The sequence below is a fragment of the Vanessa cardui genome, chromosome 3 (assembly GCF_905220365.1).
Source record: "Vanessa cardui chromosome 3, ilVanCard2.1, whole genome shotgun sequence".
In the NCBI taxonomy this organism is placed as follows: domain Eukaryota; kingdom Metazoa; phylum Arthropoda; class Insecta; order Lepidoptera; family Nymphalidae; genus Vanessa; species Vanessa cardui.
Window position 1 is genome coordinate 12,206,382 of NC_061125.1, and position 21,970 is coordinate 12,228,351.

At 30.2% G+C, this 21,970-nt stretch overlaps 2 protein-coding genes across 2 annotated transcripts; both read left to right on the forward strand.

The window, feature by feature from the left end:
* Window positions 1-1,125: 1,125 nt before the first annotated feature.
* On the forward strand, window positions 1,126-6,929 carry LOC124543941 (circadian clock-controlled protein daywake-like). The gene is made up of 5 exons (XM_047122272.1): window positions 1,126-1,300; window positions 2,772-2,991; window positions 4,996-5,129; window positions 5,809-5,964; window positions 6,678-6,929. The coding sequence occupies exons 1-5, from the start codon at window positions 1,246-1,248 to the stop codon at window positions 6,827-6,829; spliced, it is 717 nt and encodes a 238-aa protein (XP_046978228.1). The 5' UTR covers window positions 1,126-1,245; the 3' UTR covers window positions 6,830-6,929.
* Window positions 6,930-9,939: 3,010 nt separating this feature from the next.
* Window positions 9,940-16,201, forward strand: LOC124543683 (protein takeout-like). Its single transcript, XM_047121946.1, has 5 exons — window positions 9,940-10,697; window positions 13,719-13,950; window positions 14,673-14,806; window positions 15,532-15,687; window positions 15,981-16,201. The coding sequence occupies exons 1-5, from the start codon at window positions 10,643-10,645 to the stop codon at window positions 16,130-16,132; spliced, it is 729 nt and encodes a 242-aa protein (XP_046977902.1). The 5' UTR covers window positions 9,940-10,642; the 3' UTR covers window positions 16,133-16,201.
* Window positions 16,202-21,970: the final 5,769 nt, after the last annotated feature.

Here is a 21,970-nt window from a genome sequence, read left to right on the forward strand (position 1 = left end):
GCCTTATAAAGAAGTAAAACGTCTTATCCAAACTCCAAGGAACTTGAGTGTGCCAATTGCAAATGGGACAAAGAAATAATCCATACATATAATAAAATTGGAGTGCCTGTTTGTAATATTAAAAAAATAATTCGATGGTCTGTCTGTTTGTTCCGGCTAATTTCTGGAATGGCTGGACCGATTTTGACAGGACATTCACGGTCAAATAACTGATATAATCGGGAGTAACTTAGGCTACATTTTTTTGTTAAATTTAAATGCGTATAGGGCGGGCACAGCTAGTTAGAAATATGAAACGAATATTTTTCAGCGGCGGTAGCTCTTAACACTATTTTTCTGATATGGGAAGGGGCCAGTGGGTCAACGCACGTAGCGTCGATAGTTGTCAATTTTACCAGGGAATCAATGTCAGACCATCAGGTCACGTGATACCTTTACAACTTATTTAAATTGTATCATTGTAATTAATTGCTTCTTTGGAATCATAGGTTGTACCGATTAATACCTGGTTATGGTTCAAGTATATCAATGAAATGACGATGCAGTTGTCGGGAAGTAATAGAAGGCCTTTATTCATTAAATTGTGTTCAATACTATTCTCATTTTTCTAGGTTATGCAAATACCTTGTATTATGTGTAATGATATGGCTACATATTATAACGTCAGTTTTAAAAGTATACCAAATGTAAGCATTTCTTGATTTTCTGTCTCCTTTTGCAATTATACGACTTTGCAAGGAACATTACACATTTTGAATTCTCTATAAAAACTCGTTGTACCCTTGTAAGAATTATTTAATGCTTTACGAAACTTAGAACCTCGGGACATTTACCCTTGTAAATTAAATATATAGAAAATAATAGCTTCATTTCAAAATTATAAGTGTATAAAATATGCTTAGATATCTATACTAATATTATAAATGGAAGTTGATGAAATTTGGTCTGAATTGGGCTTGAATTCCAAGAAAGTACATAATCTACTTTTTATTCTCAATTCAAACAATATATACATCTTGTTAACGAAAGCTCAGCAGAAGCCGCAGCATCGTCATTTATAAATTAAGACGAAGTTATCAATAATAAGTAAAAAACTGCAGTAGAACTTAAATAATAAATAAATAGGTATGTTCCTATTGAAGTAATTAATATCAAACGTTTTCAAACGTATAGCGTATAAAGAACGGATGCATCGATTTCTTATGACAGAATATTATTTCAATCAGTACAAGACGGAGTAATAATATGTTCCTATCGGTGTCAATAGCGTTTGTTTGTTTTGCTAGTGGTGTCTTAACAAGTGAGTTTGAGTGTTCAAATTAATATAGTATTAATAATAACATTACCAACTATTGAAATTAATATATAACGTATTTCATTTCATACATTTTGTCTTCTATCGTTTATGTCTTAGATAGACAATCTTTTATATTCGTAATGTTTTTGAGTGCGTTTTTTTTTTCATTAATTATTATTCAAAAAATAAATGTTAGATTTTTATTATTATACATTGGATGATGGAGTAGTTTAGTCGATATTAGGCAACTGTAAGAACTCTCGGACCTTATCAGAAATGTTATTCAATTTAAGTAACCAATAAGATTTGATTACAGTAATAGAGCCACTTAAAAAATTTACGTGCTCATAAATTGTTTTGATAAGATAGTTTTTATACCTTTATTATTTTTAAGAGGTATTTCTAGAATTTTACATACATACTAATTCTTAAAATTTATGATTTGTTACAAATTTTCTATAATAAGACTAAATTAAGATATAATACTGTTCAAACAAATAATTATTTAAAGGGAGCCATTTATCCGTAGTGATGTAATAATCTATATATAACACAAACGATAATCAATATTTAAGAAATAAATTATTGTAATTTGATTTGTAATGTAGTAAAGCATATCTATCTGGAAAAACCGATGCAGTGGAATTGGCAACGAAACCTTATTCTACAAATGCCAAAAGTTGAGGGCCCTATTGGGGACTTATATTCTATGCATACCTTATTATCTTTATCTTTTTATGGCACCTAAACAGCCTATTAATAACATTAACTATATACTAATTAAAATTAAAAATATTTATTAGTTTTATATATTATGTCCGTCGCAGTAGCATTGTAATTTTTACAAGAGATTGTTTTCGCATGCTAGCTCACTTTGTTTTTATTCTTTTCTTTTTGCATACTTACATATTATTTTATTCTATATTAATTCGATAACCGTAAGTTTCGATACTTTTCACCAACCTAAGTTCTGCAAGTGGGTTAAATCGCCGTCGTAAACAATTCTCTGATAAATTTCCAAGTAGTCTAAAATCCAAGTAGACTGTAGTCTACCTACTGTAGACCTGCTACTGTCTGTACTGTCTACCTAGACTGTAGTGTTCCTTGAAGTTACTAGAACTGAGCAAAACTCATCAAATAAAAACATTTATACACAGTGAGTTTGAGTTTGGCTACGTAGTTAAAATACATGAATCTTACACCAAGGCCTACGGGTTCCGTTCCAGGCAATCACTACTGAATATTCATGGGCTCCATTTTTTTTATACTCGGCTGTGAAAACAAAGTCGCGTATGAAATAATGCAGGTTCCCCTACATGAGTAGAAATCACATTTTCGACAAAAGTATGCCAATCCAGCAGAGAACTCATTAACTTTTCGTTAGGGATGAGTCCTCTTTGATAAGTGGTAGTATATTTACATGCTGGAACATTATTATATGACGTTTAATGTATTAATTTATTCCCTTTTTCAGATAGTTTGTTAACACCATGCAAGATCAGCGACCTTGCCTGTGTTGAGAAATCAATAAAGGCAGCAGTACCAAAAATTCTTGTTGGAATCCCAGAACTCGGAGTTGAGTCCTCTGACCCTATTTTCATAGAAGAAATAGACGGGAACTTATCCATAATAAAATATAAATTCTTCAACACTACCATCACTGGCTTCAAGAACTGTGAAATTTTAAATTTCAAGTAAGTATAATTTTTGGTTGGAATTCATCAGATTTTTTTTTATACTTGAATGTAAATTCAAAACATTCAAGCTTCTTATAGTCAACTAGCTGTGGAAATAGGATATATATACAAATTAACTTAAAATATTACGTATATATACCTACACATAATCTATACATTGGTGTGTATTTCACCCCTTAGAGTAAATTATCTAGATACGATAAATCAGTATCCCAAAAATAGACTTTCATGTTTCTTTTTCTTTCATTTCGGCCCCAAAAGGGTAAAATTTCCAAAATTTCTTCTTTAGTAAGTGTCTACTCAATAAAACGATCCTGCTCACCACTTTTCATGACCCTTACGTCAATAGTTTAGGCTAGGCGATGATTAATCAGTCCGTCAGGACATGTAATAACGTCATATAAAATATTAAACATACATATTATATTAAATAATAAAAAAAAATACACACCGCCTTACTTAATGAATTCCAGGCCTAGCTCTTTTTTATATATATCCCGTAATATGCTATATTACTACAATATAGTATTATTGCGTTCCGATATATGTATATTTTACATATATTTATATTTATCGATGTATTTTTGGACATGAACTTTAATTTTTTAAAAGGGCAAGTTAAAGATAACAACTTTTAGAAAGGATAACAAACAGAAAAAATAATACCTATTTTATTTCGACGATGAAGCGACTTTTTACATTTTGTATGAAAATGTCTCTATCAAATTGTCTAAAGGTTTTGGTTGAGATAGGGATATCATTGGATACACATCTAGAAATGTCGTAAACATCGTTTGGAATTGAAAATATAGATGTAGATAGTGCTTGACAGATTTAAGCATAATCTTAATTCAATTCACATCATAATAAAAAATATAATCTTAATTCTTAAATGAACTAGTTATCTATAATGTTGTTTATAATAATTGAACTTTCAATTCAAAAACATTTTCATATTATATTAATTTATAGTTATTCAAAAGTTAGTTAGTCAAAGTTATAGTAAATCATTTAACACAATCAACTAATCACTAATACGTTTTTTTAATCATTAATTTAATGTAATTAATAAACTTAGAAAGAATATATTGTTCGTATAAAAAAGTCAGATCAGATTTATTATAAGATCACATAAATTTTCTATGGTAAAAAGACTGACTAGAAAACATAACTCTAACTCTAGGAAAATAGACATAATTAGTAACCATAAAAACAGATAAAAGATAAACTAGAATACGATTGTAAAATACAATAGCACAATGAATTATAGATAACTTAACAATTGAAAACGTAATTGTAATTTACAATTAAACTATGTTAATTTTATGCTATTATAATGAGCTTTATAGAATTCGCATAATATGATGTAACATCTGAACGACATCTTGGTTTTTTCTTCGTGGTAAGGTTTTGTGCTAACCAGACTAGGTAGGCACAGTGCTATTAATAGCCTTTTCTGCGCCCTGTTCGAGCTGCTATAACTGCGCCCTATTTAAGCAGACCTTTGCCTATTTTACTGTCTCACTTACTAAAACTTAACCGCAGGTTCACTACTGCCTATTAACGATAAACACTAAACACAAATACGCTCGTGCGCTGCCAAAAAAATGAGCGCGATGTATATTTTTAATGATACTAGCATGTAAGTACGTTTGTATTGGAATCTAGTACTAGGGGCTCAGCGGAATCTTAACAAGAGCCAAACAATAGTCCTGCCCAGTCTGTCTATTCTTGCGCCCCCGAGAGTCTACGCCCTGTGCCGGGGCACCGGTGGCACCGCCCTATTTAAGCCACTGGGTAGGTTACCAACCACTCATCAGATATACCACCAAACAGCAATCAGTATTATTGTGTTCCGTATTGAAGGGTGAGTGAGTCAGTGGTCGGTTCTTGCGGTTGGTAACTCATAGTAAAATGTCAGTGTCTATGTGATAGTGGTGACCATTTACCATCAAGTGACCATTTTGCCAACTTCTTAGATATGTTCCATAACTTTTATAGGTTAAATGAGGACATCACCGCTATAAAATATGACCTGAACTGTCCTACACTTAACTTGATTGGAAAATACGAAGTTAGCGGTCGGCTTGTAGTATTACCGGTTGAAGGGAAAGGCGATTTTCAATTGATAACAGGTGAATAAAATAAGACATTACATTTATTACTATTCAATAATAAAACCATGTAACATGTACTTTGGTTTATAAACCAACAAATTAAAGAGTCTCTCAAAGGGTAGCTGCTCAGGAATATTTTTGGTACAAAAATATCTGGGCAAACGCACTTTTTATTTCCATAGTATTGTGATCATTCAATCGCGCCTTCCGATGAAACGACTCGAGTGAGAGGTCAGGCGCAAGGGCTTAGAGCTTCATGGTCCGCAACTTTACAAACTAGCTGCTAGGTTGCGTACTAAGTATGCAAGTATATTATACCTTTGAAAATATTAAGGTTGAAATTATAACTAGATTGTAGAGAGCCAAAGTGTACATAGTAATAACTCATTAATGATTACCGATACTGATTCAAACAGACAAATCATTTTCCTTGTACTCTATGAGAGCTTAATTCTCCCGTGATCAGCGTACAAGAAACATGAAATTAACTTGTATGAGTGGGAAGTCAATTTTTTAAGTGTGTATCCACCAAACCACATCGAAGTGGTGTGGTGAATAACTCAAAACTATACACAAAAAACTTTACCCCATTAGGAAAAAGTCTTACATCAATTTAATAGTAAGGGTAAGATAAGAAACCGTTAAAAAAACAAAAACACAAAATTAAACATTTTAACTATAAATTATTTAATTACAGGAAAATATTCAATACACGTTGACTCTGAACTGAAAAAAGTTCAAGGCAGCGATGGAAAAACTCATTTATCAATTAAAAACTTTAAACTAAAATCCAAAGCGCTGTCTCCCATAAAATTTGACTTCAGAAACTTGTTCAACGGACAGAAAGATTTATGTAAGTATTGTAAAATATTCTTATGTAATACGCTTCATTCCACAGCGAGGTAAGAACTATTAAAACTAACACAATAATTAATGGTCACAAAATATGTCCTCCAATATTCTTAAATATGTATCTTATATGAGTACTGACACTTCATACACAATGTACATATATACTCAATATAGCGTATATATACCACATAAATCGTATTAAACAACTAGCACTTTTGAAGTACATTATAAAATGTCTGATCTATTTGAAGTTTTTCCTTGCACATTTTGATCACTGATACTACATGTAATACCTTTTATAAGATATTTTTTCATTGATATATTTAAAAATATTTATATTAACAGTTTCACTGTTTATAAAATTAATGAATATTTAGCGCAAATAGAACATTTCAATACTATTTCTATTTGACGAAAGATATTTTAATAGTTACAATTCATTCTTCATCCCGACATTAGCGAAATAATGTTTGCCCTATCGGCACAAATAAAAGCCACATTAAAATAAATACCGCTTATTCCAAATTTAAAACACTTTTAATACAAATGGCTATAACTCATTCCATTTAAATTAAGTTTTAAAAACATACATTTCACAGTATAACATTATAACCTTAATAATACCAACCAGCTTATATTTTTTAAAAATATTAAATTAGTACTAATATTTGCTCTACTAAAGACAATGTTTTTTATGTCTCTCTTATGTTACAGCGGATGCAGTGCACAAGTTTGCCCACGAAAACTGGTTCGAAGTAGCCGAGCTAGTTCAAGACCCAACATGGAACGCTTGCATTAAGAAAGTCACTAACAATGTCAACAAGTACCTAAAAAGTGTGGCACTCGAAGATATTGTATTACATTAAGACAATTTCAGTAAAAGGTTCTGGTTCATGGTAGAGGTTAACTAAATATTTAAAATTATGTTTGAATACAATAAAAGATGTACTTGTATATTATAAAATATGATAACAGTTTTATTCGAAACCATGCCAGATTGTAGTTATAAATCATAATTGTAATATTAGACTAAACAGAATATATTTTTCTTGGTGAGTTTTCCAGCTGAGTAGGTACCACCCACTCATCAGAGATTCTGCCACTAAACAACAGTACACAGTATAGCAGTGTTCCGGTTTGAAGCGCGAGTGAGCCAGTGTAACTGTGCACAAGGGACATAACATCTTAGTTCCCAAGAAAGACCGACGCATTGGTTTTATGTAAGGAATTGTTAATATTCCTTAAAGCACTGTTGTCCACAGGCGATGATAATCACACATAGATCAATGAATAATTAATAAGCAATTATTGAAAAATGTTAACCTATATTAACTGCCCAAGGTATGTATCATATTCATCTGAATTATTAATAATTTACTTGGTGCATTAAGGCTATGTACAAGCCCGTCTGGGTAAGTATCATCCATTCGTTGTATATTCTACTGAAAAACAACAATGTCCAGTATTGTTTTGTTTCAGTTTGAAGGATGAGTGAGCCAGTGTACTAAAATTAATGTTGTTTTTGTATTGATTATTTAAAACAGTTAAAGTGTTTAATATTTTAATTATAAAATGAATTATGCATTGGCTTATAAACTGCATCAACATTCAGGATTACTTTCGATTTAATATTTTGATAATAAAATGAAAATGTCGAGATTCTCCATTAATTTGGAACGACGAACGATTGCTAGAAATTTAAAATAAAACCAATCTAGGGTTTCTATACCATACCGACAGTTTTTAGAGACAAGTTCTTACAAATGGTTACCCGGTACTAGCAGTGATAAAACATACACTTAACAATATAATACATTTAAGAATATAATACAACGCTTTTATAAAGTTGACGAACCAAACTACAAACTGCATTAAAGTTAAAGACGTTTTTAAAGTAAACATTTTAATCAATTATTTTTTATACAAGTAATAATTGAAACATTTATATGTTTATAACTTTAATGCAGTTTATGAGTCCGTCAATGTGTGAAAAATGATTCAAAAGTACATATAATAAATAACCTTATGATAAGAAAATAACTTGCTGTTCAAATTTTAAAATTTAATTTAATGCCTCCTCCTAAATACACATTTCAAGAAGCTTATATTTAAAACTAGTGACCCGCCCTGGCTGCACACGGGTGCAATGTAGATACTAAATATTCGACGATGTCTTTATATACAACGTGCACAGCTTTTTTTTCAGTTCAACGATATGTTGGATATAGTCCAACATATCAAATGCAACATATTAAATGCCTTAAGTGAATCCAAATAAGTACCTTAATTTGTTTAACGCACTTAATTGGATAAGTATGGATGCAGTAATGATAAAGTCGCTTTGTCAATAGTTCATTAATTCTTGTAAAAAACAAGGACCAAAAAATGGTTATTGTGGGTTATCCCTAAAAGACAGACTTATACCATTACGGTCTTCTTAAGATATACAACATTTTATTTTACAAGATGTACATTATTTCAAAATGGTTCAACCAGGGTTTGAAATGTAAATACAAAAACGTGTTTATTTACGACATCACATTAGAAACCTCTAAAATGATTAGAGTTTATCCCGTATATTATAAATATGAACCTTCATCTTGAATCAGTCTATCCATTTAAAAAAAACGCATCAAAATCGCATCGTTACTACATTTTTTAATATCCAAGCTTCCATGGGGACAGACAGACAACGAGAAGTATTTTTATTTTATGTAGTGATGCACATAGATCGTTATCAATTTTAAAATTTTAATTTTAAATGATCTCTTTTGTTATAAGAATTTCAATTAGTCATATTAGCACGAAAATATTATGCGGAAATATTATGGCAGGCAGTTAACCTCCCGAAAGTTCGACGCACAAAAATTTTAATAAAAAAATTATGATTCATTTTGTTTTTAAATTAAACCACAACTTATGTCACTTCATTGAACTTGCATAGCGATCTATTATATTTATAATAGACCCACGATTTTTTAAACATTATTTCTGAAACTGCTGTACCGAATAGATATTTATAATTTTTTTTATGTATATTATTATTATTATATAATACTTAAATTAAATATGCATTTGCTTTGATAATTGTATAAAACTGTGTGATACTTTAATTAATATAATGAGACCGTTCATTGTTCTCAATATATTGAAAATATAAATAGGTAGCTATTTATGTAATGCAATCTATAAAAGTATACTGTCGGTGACTTATTTATAGACAGCTTAGATATCTATCTATCTCTGACTCAAAGTATACAAAAGTGTATCTGTTATAATTTAGTATCGGTTGCTTCGGAAGTACCTCGACATTTCTCTTAGACTTTTATAGTAAGTTATATCCCATTACTGGTCAAGTCCCTCCTGAAACTATAAATAAGATGAGATTTATTTATTTATTTTTATTTTATGGAATAGGTTGGCGGACGAGCATAGAGCCACCTGATGGTAAGTGGTCATCATCATCCATAGACAATGACGCTGTAAGAAATATTAACTATTCCTTACATCGTCAATGCGCCACCAACCTTGGGAACTAATGCTATGTCCCTTGTGCCTGTAGTCACACTGGCTCACTCACCCTTCAAACCGGAACACAACAATACTGCGTATTGTTGTTTAGCGGTAGAATATCTGATGAGTGGGTGGTACCTACCCAGGCGGGCTTGCACAAAGCCCTACCACCAAGTAAGATTTATAATTAACTAACGAAAGTCAGTTTTTCCGAAAAGAATAAACTCTTCATAATATTAGCACGATAGAAAATATTATAAAGAAAAAATATACGAGGATTCTTTTCGGTCTCTAATCTCATTATTTGTTAAATATTGACGAAAAATACGTTATCGTCCGTTAATACGATAAAAAAACCTATGTTCGATTGCTATAAAAAATCATAGATGTAACCTGTAAGCTAAATTGTAGGCTCATATAAAAATGAACAATATATTAATTAATTATTCAAATTAAATGTATGATCCGTCTATGCGGAAGATTTAGTAGAATCGTAACAAGTCATAAAAAGCTTAATGTAGTACTTGCAGTTTATTGACTTCATTAATATTTTCATTAAAAATATATCATCCATTTTTGTAAATATGTATATACATTTTTTTAGTCATTTTATTGCTACATTAAATTACTTCATCTAATATGGTGGAATATTGAATGGCATGATATACTTATGACGTAGTCCGAAAATTTCTTAATAAAATAAATTAGTTATGACATATACATATCATATAACGCAATATACTACAGATTCATTCACTCAGGAAGGTGCGCCCCTGCACATGATATGACATCTCTATCTATATGTATATGTTAGCGACGTACTTACAATGATTTGATTATATTTCTTTATTATTTTATTAAACAGAAGGGCCTTCATGGGTTAAATATATGGGAATAATTTAAAAAAAATAACACAAATCTCACATAATATGTTTGAAAAATAATAACGGGAATTTAAAAACAAAACCACTAGAATATAAACTTAGAAATGAACTTCTGCATTCATGAGAACAAAAATTTAATATTTTTCTTTATTTGTACAGAACCTATTTGATCATTGTATTATCACGCTTGTGTTAAAATTGCAAATTTCGACGTTTATAAATGTAGCAACCAAGTATTTCGAGCATAATATTTTTGGAGCCAGCACGTGAAGGACAGACATCATGTTTATCACATTGTTTTTCACAATCTTTTGTTTATCAACGGGTATTCTGTCAAGTAAGTATAAGAATTATAAATAATATTACTTTGATGTTAAGAATAAATTAAAATACATTCGTCTAGTTTTAAAAAGTTGAACCACGTGTTAAAATTATTTTTGATTTATTTTATTGTACTTCGCTTAAACAAAATGAGCTTATAAATATATATGCCAAAATAAAATCTGCTTTATTCAAATAGGCTCGAACAGGTGTCATTTAAAATAAATCAATGTTAATCTGAATCCGGTTTGGAATGACAATTCAGGGTGAAATGACCAGAAAGTTCATATACTTAACAGTAGTATAAATTACAATAAATTCAATAATTTCTTGACGAGAATTATCACTTATTGATTTGATATGTGTCTCATCAAAACTATATAGCTATATATATATGAATATATAGAAAATATTGAATTTATTGTAATTTATACTACTGTTAAGTATATGAATATATACATATATATATAAATAGTTCAACAATAATTTTATTATGTTTATTTATACATTCTCGTTCCAAATGTTTCTCTGTTATATACCTTATGAGAATATGTAATAATGTTTATATGTATTTTCTATAAAAATAGCATAATCCAAATACATGACAATAAATTAAACGAATGAAATTATTGTAATTCTTCAAAATTGTAATTGTATTAATTTTTTTTTTCTAAGGGCAGTTCGTTTCAACTATCGATTTTCGTTTATTAACCTAATCGATTTTTTTTCGATTAATCAAAATCAAAATATTTTTTATTCGAGTTGAATTAAATCTAAAGCTATTTATTCTAAAGCACTGATTCAGAAAGTAGATTTGACCAACAAGAACCAAAAAAAAAACTCAGTAGTTACTCTTTTGCCACATTCTAATTATAGAGTTTATGAGTAAAGAACAATTTTTTGTTATATGTCCTGCCAAGATTAATAAATATTGAGTCCACGCTTTTTTCTTTAATGATAACTTGTTTTGAATAACATACTTATTGTTTTTTTTATGAGCTTTATTAATAGGCCAAGTTAAAAATTGCTGTAGAATCTAATTATAGAATCGAATACCGTGCCTCCTTAAGAATTCGTATAAATTCTCTAGATTTATGACATTAATAGTTTAATTGTTGTATTTATTTTTAATAAGAATTTTAAAACGGCTTATTGCATTAAGACCGTGTATGACTCTTAATACTTTTTATACGTAGAAGCTAATGTAATTTGGTAATTCTGCTAATTTGATTTTATTATTATTATGATTTACAAAAATAAACCTTATAGAACATAATTATTCTAGACTTTAATATTTTAACTCGATTGTATGTGCATAATTATGACGGCATATGAAAAAAAAATACACTGTTTTGATCACTCATTTGAGAATCTTTACAAATTTAATTCAAAGGAAATATTTGTTGAATTTGTGAGTACACGTGTAGGCTGTACAAGGAAAACTTCTAGCAATACCTTGCGATAATATTATTGTGTTATCCTCGTGATCATTGTCTGTATGTCTTGATTGCCTTGTATTATGTCATTGAACAGTAGATTTTTTTTTAATAGGGGTAAGTATATCAAAAATAATATATTCATTTTTAAGTCTTATAAGCTCAAGCATAAACCTTAGTAAGAAATAAAAAAACTGAATTATTATTCATGATTTAATTAATTAACTAGTACACATATGTAGTGTTGCAGTATTTGAATTTAAAATAAAATAAGCCTGTGTAGTATGTCTTATTAAGTCTTATGTGCGATAAGAATATATTTAAATTAATTGTAAATATGTGATTTCACACATTTTTTAAGTATTATTTCTTTAAAAAAAAAGTAAATATTAACGTCTAAACAATGTATGTTAGGTTTTACAAAAGGATCCCGGGAAGCATCCAAAATACATCTTTAGCTAAATTTAAATAAAAAAGTAAAGTAGCGCTTGTGTGCAAAAGGTTATTATAATTAGCGAGTTCATGGTTGATAGCACACCTTGGGAATAAACGCTCGCGGCCTGACTATAATTTGTGATATCGAAAATAAAAAATCACAAATTGACAAAAAAAACTTGAGTTGAAAAAACCCTTCTTTCGCTCAGGTCAGGGTATTTTTGTTTCCGAACCGGTTGTGGTATTTAATTTGACAATCAATAAGTAAGTTTTAAGCTTCTATAATGGATATATAATAATGGATTTGATTTGATGTAAGATGGATATGATAATCTATTTAATAGGTGACCTCAAGTCGAATTGGGACAAATACCAACATTAAAATAAAGAACTATCCTTGTTATGTTATTAACATTATGAACGTAGAAATACAATATTTTATAAGGGTAGGAAGCGAACGAAAATAAAAAGTGCGCTTAGTGTAAAAATATCAAGTAGGTATATATATATATATATATATTTATAGAGATAAAGACAGACAGCGTCTTCGCTTTATGTTATTTATAGATTATAAAAATGAATTAAATATTCTTCAAATATGATAATATTTTTTTGTGTACCTAATTAAATAAACTACACATCTTATTATTTTTGGTTTCGTCTTATAAAAATTAAATGCATAACTTTAAAGAATTAATTAATTATTAAATGTATACTAAAATGAAGACTAAACGTAGTCAAGGTGATTATGTATTCGTTTGAAATTAAATTTGATTAGTAATTTTTTTTAAAAGCAAAATCCGAGACACCGCCGACGCTATTAAGTTTATATGAATACGTAAATAGTATTGTTTGCCAGACTAGTCGGCTACGAAAACTAGAATACAAGAATACAATAAAGTCTTACTTTGAATTATATTATACTAGTGATCCGACTCGGCTTCGCACGGGTGCAATACTGATACGAAATATAGGTACAGATTTTGTTTATTTTCGACATTGGAACTTCTAAAATTATCAGTGTTTCTTTACTATATTGTCTATATATTATATACAAAAACCTTGCTCTTGAACCATTATCTATTTAAAGATCTAAGCATACATAGGGACAGATAGTGGTAGGCGACTTTGTTTTATACTATGTAATGATATATTTTTTATTCCAGGCAGTATACCATCAGGGCCTACGTTACCGTGTGACATTACTGACGAATCTTGCGTTACTAAGTTAGCAAACATTCTACTGCCTCATTTACTTACTGGAGTACAAGGTATAGAACTCCCCAGTATTGATCCTTTATACGTCGATGAAGTCGTAGGAGACTTATCCATATTGAAATATAAGTTTAACAACAGCACTGTTCTTGGATTCCATAATTGCAAAGCATCAAATATAAAGTAAGTATTCAAATAGTTATGTCCCTATATAAACCTTAGGCTTCAAAGTTGATGTCATCTATACCTATATATGAAACAAGTAGTCGCCCGAGGCTTCACACGCGTTTTAGAGCATTAGTCAACATGTCTATGTCCTTTCGTGGAGTTCAAGTTTGCTTCGTACCAAAATTCATCAAATTCTGGTCAGCGGTTTGGTCGTGAAAGAGCCACAGACAGACAGATAGAGTTACTTTCACATTTGTAATATGAATATATTGAACATGTCCTGGCTGAATTAATGTTTGTCTGTGTGAGTTCCGAAGTCACTGAGATGAATGGCGAATTTTTTTTATGGTGTAGGTTGGTGGACGAGCTCATGGGCCACCTGATGGTAAGTGGTCACCATCACCCATAGACAATGACGTTGTAAGAAAAATTAACTTTTCCTGACATCGTCAATGTACCTACCATCAACCTTGGGCACTAAGATGTTGTGTCCTTCATGCCTGTAATAACACTGGCTCACTCAACCTTCAAACCGGAACATAACAATACTGAGTACTGTTGTTTGGCGGTAGAATAACTGATGACTGGGTGGTACCTACCCAGACGGGCTTACACAAAGCCCTGTAACAATTTTTGTTTACTTTGTGATACCAAGTGAACAAAAATGGTTACATGTATGCCCAGAAACTTTCCTAGGTTAAGGAAGGTTAGCTAATAAATAATAAAATCTTTTTCAGATTAGACAAGGAATTCACAAAGTTAAACTATGACTTCATTTGCCCTCAATTATCGATGACTGGTATATACGAGATCAAGGGACGTCTTATATTGTTACCAGTGGAAGGGAATGGGGATTTCAAAATGACAACAGGTAATTATTATATGTAATATCATTTTACGGTCCTAATTATGAACATACAACAACATACCTTGCGGTTTTGGTAAAAACTGAGTTATTTCTCTCTGTCTTCGTTGATTTGACATCAAAAAGACTAAGACAAAACAATTTTGACGATATCTTTCACGACACACGATATCGAAGATTTTTTTGAATACTTAAATCGTTTAAATTTCGTAAGATCTGTCATTTTTCAGAATTTTGTTAAATGAAAATCCTGTTCAAATTGTAAATTCTGCCAGAATTAGCAGAAGAGGAAGACATAAATATATAGATCATATAGAAGTATCTTCCAACATTGACAACTAAAAGTTGTATCAATGTTATTCAAATGTATATAATATATCCAGTCTATAAAATTTTGGTTTGAATATTATCTTAGTAATTTTTTTTCAAATCGATACAATCAATAAATACTTCTTGGGACAACATGCATAGGAGAAATAATTCTGACAATCAAACATTCATTCATACCTTAAAACACAGTTACCGTCATAATTCCAAAAACAATTTAACAAACTTTATTCCCATTTTCGTAGCGCGAGGACCTTACAAAAAGGTTTTTGATCTACGTTTAATTATATCTTCTTAAAATTTCTCGTTAATAAACAATATATATAAGATTTACAAAATATTTGAAATGGTTCAAGCAAAGTGTTTATTTAGTTAAACAAATTTTAACTTATTAATATTTACAGGTAAATATTTAATTCACGTTGAATCTGAATTAAAGAAATCCAAAGGAAAAACTGATAAGATTCATGGACATATAAAAAACTTCAAATTGAAATGTGAAGCTCTGGAACCTATATATTTTGATTTTAAAAACTTGTTCAATGGACAAAAGGACTTATGTAAGTATTACACATATTGTTGCTTCTACATTTTTACATTATCAATAATCGCTAAAACAATTCTGACTTCCAAAATACCAATTTGATATTTTGTTTAATGCTGTGATTGGATCTAACTTTCGAATGTTTAAATTTTGACCAATCCCTGTGCGTCGCGTGAGTTGTTCGGGAGGGTGCGATTGCTCATTTTAATTGAATTTTAAGCCATTCAAACAAATGTGTTCCGATGTATGTACTTAGGATTATTGGGTACAAAACCTAGAATTTTTTTTTTCATTGTTTGTATATTTCAGCGGATGCTGTACACAAGTTTGCTCATGAAAACTGGCAAGAAGTCGCTAATCTGGTACAAGATCCAGTTTTCTACGCATCGATGAAAATTATTGTAACCGCTACTAATAAGTACCTCAAGCACGTGCCACTCGAGGAGATTCTTAGTTTGTAAGCGATTTTGCTAGAATTAAGAAAACAAAAATGTTAAATAATATTAATTCCAAGATTTACTATTGTACCAAAAATAAAATACATAGTGAACAAATGCTGTTTTTTTATTACAACGTAATTATTAACAATCAAAATTAATACCAATAAAATCTTAAATTGTTACTCATTGGATACACCAATAACTTTAAAAGTCTGTACCGATATAGCCTAAAACATTAATTCATAATAAAAAATAGACATTAATACCCTATCTCCTAAATCTAATTTCACGCATAAAACTCCATTGCAATAAATAACATCACCGAACATGAAACTGTCATCGTTGACTAAACGCTGCGCGTTGGTATCACATCCAGTCATAAAAGAACAATTATCTCCGAACTTCACACGAAGACAAACGCATAAAAGTGTCAACACAGGGGAAAATATTCTTAACATATGGTACTTAATATCTGTGATACAAAACGAAGAGCATCATCTTAATTTGGAAGCGACAGTTTTTTATTAATCAGCCATTCTATTAGAACTTGAGGGTAAAGGAAATAAAATTGATTTTAATTTTTTTTATTGTGTGTTTTTAATGAAGCTGTCGTCAGGTAGGTTTTCTCCCGGTCCTCCACTTCTCCTTGAAAATCATTCGTGGTTAATTTTCTGGTGATCCTGAAGAGCTTCGTCCACCTCCACTTGTGCTAATGCAACACACTATCGCGAATTGCATAAACCGTATTTTGAAACTGAGTGCTTGAAATTCAAGTTTTTATGACTTTTTTTTGTACGGAGCCGATGTTGTTTCTTTCGCTTCTATTGAGCTATTGCATATCAATAATTAGGTACTACTCATTCACACTTACCGCGTAACAGCAAATTATATTTTGAAGGATGAGTATTAAGGTAGTATAGCCATAAGGATAAGAGAGTTTGGTGACAAAGGATGATCAGTATTTCTTATAGCACCAATGTCTATAATTAGAGTTGACTATATACCAAATGACCCGTTTGCTAGTCTACCTACCTAATTGAAAACAAAATATAAAGGCTATAAAATTGTTAGAAATCACACATACATTAACATAATAAACTTAAACGCCCTCCGATATTAAGAACCCTCAATCGAACCATCGAACAATTTATCCGGAGCCCTGCTAACTGCCAATCAATAACAAACCGATTTATGTACTGAGGGTTGTACTAACATCTATAGTAGTTAAGTAAGTACAAAATATAGAGAGTGGTTCCTTACAATTCGACATCGACATAAGCTTGCAAATACATTTAATTACTTAAAAAAAAATACAGTGTTATTACACTTTAACCGTATTGTTTTGTTTACATTACAAATACTAAAATTATATATCAAAATCAATGCTTATATTTCTTTCAGACGTTGATAGGTGTGTATGTTACAATGCGTTACCAATAGATGGCGCTAATTTAATGAAAGATAACGTTTTTAAAATGCGCGTGTAAGATGTTTGCTGCTGGATGTATAATATAGTTTAAGGAATTATTTTTCTCTAGAATTAATGTACTGAAGTTCCAGAACATTAGGTTTCATCAAATTCATCATCTTTTACGGAAGCAGTTCTTCTCTATCGTGTAGCATTATTTAGGAAATACTTCTGTTATTTTTATGGTAATTTCAAAGTCGATAAGTCTTATCTACATCTTGCTATATCGTTTCCACGGACCCCCAATACGTTTCAACTATAAGCCCCATTTGTACATTTGTAAATCGCAGCAAAATATTTCGTAGATATCATAGTGGTTTCGGCACGTGCCAAGACCATTTGTGTGACGTCCAGGATTTCTCGTGTAAAACTACTAACGAACGATCTGCGGTCTATTTGAAAGGGGATTTTAGGGGAGAATACACTACAACATCCCCCAAACTTTTATATTACAAAACAATTAAATATTGATATTGAATTTTGTTTCGATTAAATTATAAAAATATGTAAAGTATACTAATTTACTGAAATTTTATTGAAGCTATAATAAGTAAGATATATTAACAAATCTATTCTATTTTTGAATTTCAAAGGAACGCACCGAGACAAATTTTAGACCAATAATACTTTCATTCATAAATAATTAATTAATTGTGATTCGAAATGTAATTGAAGACTATATAAAAAGATTCCCTAGGGCATTAAATTATTCAATAAAAATGGGATTGAGAACCGCTGTCTTCAAAATATTATACATAGTATATGATAACACGGTTTTGATATTCGTATGTTATATTTCGCTACCTGAGTTTATCTTTTACGTTTCTTTTGTCTACAAGCTGCTTAGGACAAAGGTCACTAATCTGATTTGACGTAGATAAAACGTAAATGACGTAGGTCAAAGATCACAGAAATATTTTGTATTGTTTGTGGATAAAGGTTTGATGCTTATATTTCTTTTTATATCGAGTTAGGATTTTGCGGATAGCCTCTAAATTCCAATATGGAAAACAGGTTTTGTGTATAAATATTTCATCCATGTTTCTATAAGAAAAAAAGGTAAATAGCATCTATCAGCAAAGATTACTTTAATGATGTTGAATATGACATTTTTTCTAACCGTTTATTACTAATATAATAATAAAAAATAATACGCTTTCTCAACACTACTATGTAGTAATAAAACATAGTCGCTTCCCGAAGATTGTCCATGTGTATGCTTAGATCTTTAAAAAAGGAGGTTGATATGTATGACACATACATAATATAGTAGATACGCTGATAATTTTAGGGGTTTCTAATGCGATGGCATAAATAAACACATTTTTTGCTCTTACATAGCAAACGCTGGCTGAACTGGCTACGAGATAGATCAAAATAATATGGTAGAGTATGGTACACTTTAAAAAGATTACAAAAAACCACAAAATAGTTTATGTCTATCTCTTAGGGAAAGTTCTAAAGATTTTTATCCTTTGCTTTTGACGAGGAATAATGACTTATTTACGAAGCGATTTTAAGCAATACCACATTAATCCTTATGCAATTAAGTACCTGAAATACATATGCTTTTAATACAGATTAATATATCATTGAACTAAATGAAAAAACTGTAAACGTTGTATATATAAACTTTTTGTAGTCATCATTGCCACGTGCGAAGGTCGCTAGTACATGATTAGAGTTGGGGTGGTATAAGTCTGTATTGATTCATTCATAAAAGTTTGTCTGCTCTTTAAGTAGATTAAGACTTTATTTCTTTATCTGTATGGGCATACTACACCTCACCAGGATATTTTTTGATTAAATAGTTTATTACACAACCAATAATTAATCTATAAGCAGTTTAAAAATAGAAAAGCACTAAATACTAGCTCAATTTATTAATTGAGTTAGTATTTATTACACCAGATCAGAAATATAGCAATACAAAGTATTATTGTGGAATATTTGATTAATGGAAGTTTTATTAGATCTTAATTTTAATCTAAGATTAATCTAGACATAGAAATAGATATCATAGATTGAGTTACAATGACCCATTGGCTAGAGTGCGTAAATCACAACCGATGATTACGGGTTCAAACCCAGTTATGTACCACTGAATTTTCACGTGTTTAATTTGTGTCTACAATTTATCTCGAACTCTGCGGTGAAGGAAAGGAAAGGAACCTAATTTCGACGAAATTTTGCCATAAACTCGCATTGGAGAAGCATAATGGGATATGCTTTTAACCTTCTGCTGAAAGGACCTAGGGCCTAGCCTAGCAGTGGGAAATTTACAGGTTATATCTTAGATTATTACCACTATATTAAAACAATCCTAAACAACCTTACATCTCTTGCCTTAAACTAGAGAAGACAATTGTATAAAAATATTTATTTCCTCATTATTTTATTTGTGTTCTGTAGTTTTATAAAGTTTTTTTATATAAAATTGTCTTAGTCGCTTTTGGTATTGCAATTAAATAAGACAATACATTATTTAATTGTAGTTTAAGCTTTTTTCATTATATTCATTTAGTTTCATTATCTTTATCTATCATCACATCAACAATCTGTCTGAACCCTCTAAATTAAATCTAGTTAAACGAGAAAAATGTGTAGAATCATGGACTCAAAAAAAGGTCAGTGACTTTAATGATTAGCAATTATTCAGCATTTAAATATTAAGCATTTATTTTATAGACCAAATTTATCTATAAGATATCTTCAACGAAAATCAAAATAATTTAACGCTCCAGTAGATATTAAATATCCAGTAGCAGTCTTTATGTAAAAGACTGGTTACTGGATATTTAATATTAACCGAAAATTACAATTTATCATCAGATATAATTAAAAGCGTTCGATGATAACGACCTTACGACAAAAGAGTTTGAGAGCTATATTATTTTAAATAAAAAAAATCTCTTAATATTTAAAAAAAATGTTTTACATGTAAGATTGCAATAATTTCTTTTTTATTACTTTGGTTTTGTTTATATTGACTTCTATGAATATAGTGTACAAAGATGCAGTTTAAAAATCCATACTACAGATTATATTAAGAATTTGTTTTGGGTCGTTGAACTATAAACCTTATTTCATAATCTAATACACTATGGATGAGTCATAATAATGAAGACTTTAATCTATTTCTTATATAAACAGTTTAACTTTTTTATTTTATTTAATACAATATTTTATCAAAAATCATGATTCATATGATTTACCTTTATTTAAGAGCCGAGATGGCACAGTGGCTACAACGCTTGCATCTTAACCGATGATTACGGGTTCATACCATGGCAAGCACCACTGAATTTTCAGGTGCTTAATTTGTGTTTATAATTCATCTCGTGTTCGGCGGTGAAGGAAAACATCGTGAAATAAAACCTACTTGTGTCTAAATTCAATGAAATTAGGCCACATGTGTATCCACCAAGATGCATTGGAGCGTATAATATGCTCCAACCCCCAAAGGGAGATGAGGTCTTAGCCCAGCGTTGGGAAATTTACGGGCTGTTAATATAATTTAATCTTTATTTAATATAAAAATTTCAAATCATTGAATTCAGTTTCAGTTATTTTTACGGCAATTTACTCCGTATGCGTTTCGGGGCTTCAATTTTACTAGCCTGTTTCGTCGCGAACTCCGGTGCAATAACAATATTGAAATTCGGCCACAGAAATTTGGACTCTATAACGATTTAGATAGAGTTTAATTTCGAGTTTAAAAAGAAAATAGCGAAAAAACAATGTTAGTTTATTTTATACCATGATTGGTGGTTGTCACAGAGGAAACCATTCCGTGTCGCATGAACCTCGCTATTAAAATCAAACTGTGATGTATTGTTGGAAATTATTTAAGTTTCATGAAGGAAAATGCGCCCTGCATGCATAAATAATAGTGATTAGCCGAACAAATCACCGGCAAACCTACACTTTGTCACGTTATTTGTCGTGTAAATATTATAATTATCTTAAGTAAGAAATACGAATGCAAAAGAATATGTATTATTTTTCATTTCATATAATTTAATCACGCCACTTGATATTTAGTTTTTAGTGCAATTGACTTCTTAACGAGATGGAACGTGTGATTTATATGTGAAGGTCATGAATTTATTCACTACATAATAATACTTAGTTAATTGTATTTTTGTGTTTACTTTTTAATTAAGTAAATTCACATATTAATCAAAAAACTTAATATTAATATGTTAGCCAAATAATATTTATCTTACGAAATATATATTAGATATATTTCTTATTCATAGCAATCCAAAGAATAGCTATTCAACAGCTCCTGAGAAGCTATGGAAGAAATGGGTTATGTGAGATTCTTACCCACGAAAACAAGCAACTTTGGCGATACTTATACTTATGTGATAGTTTCAAAAATTGAC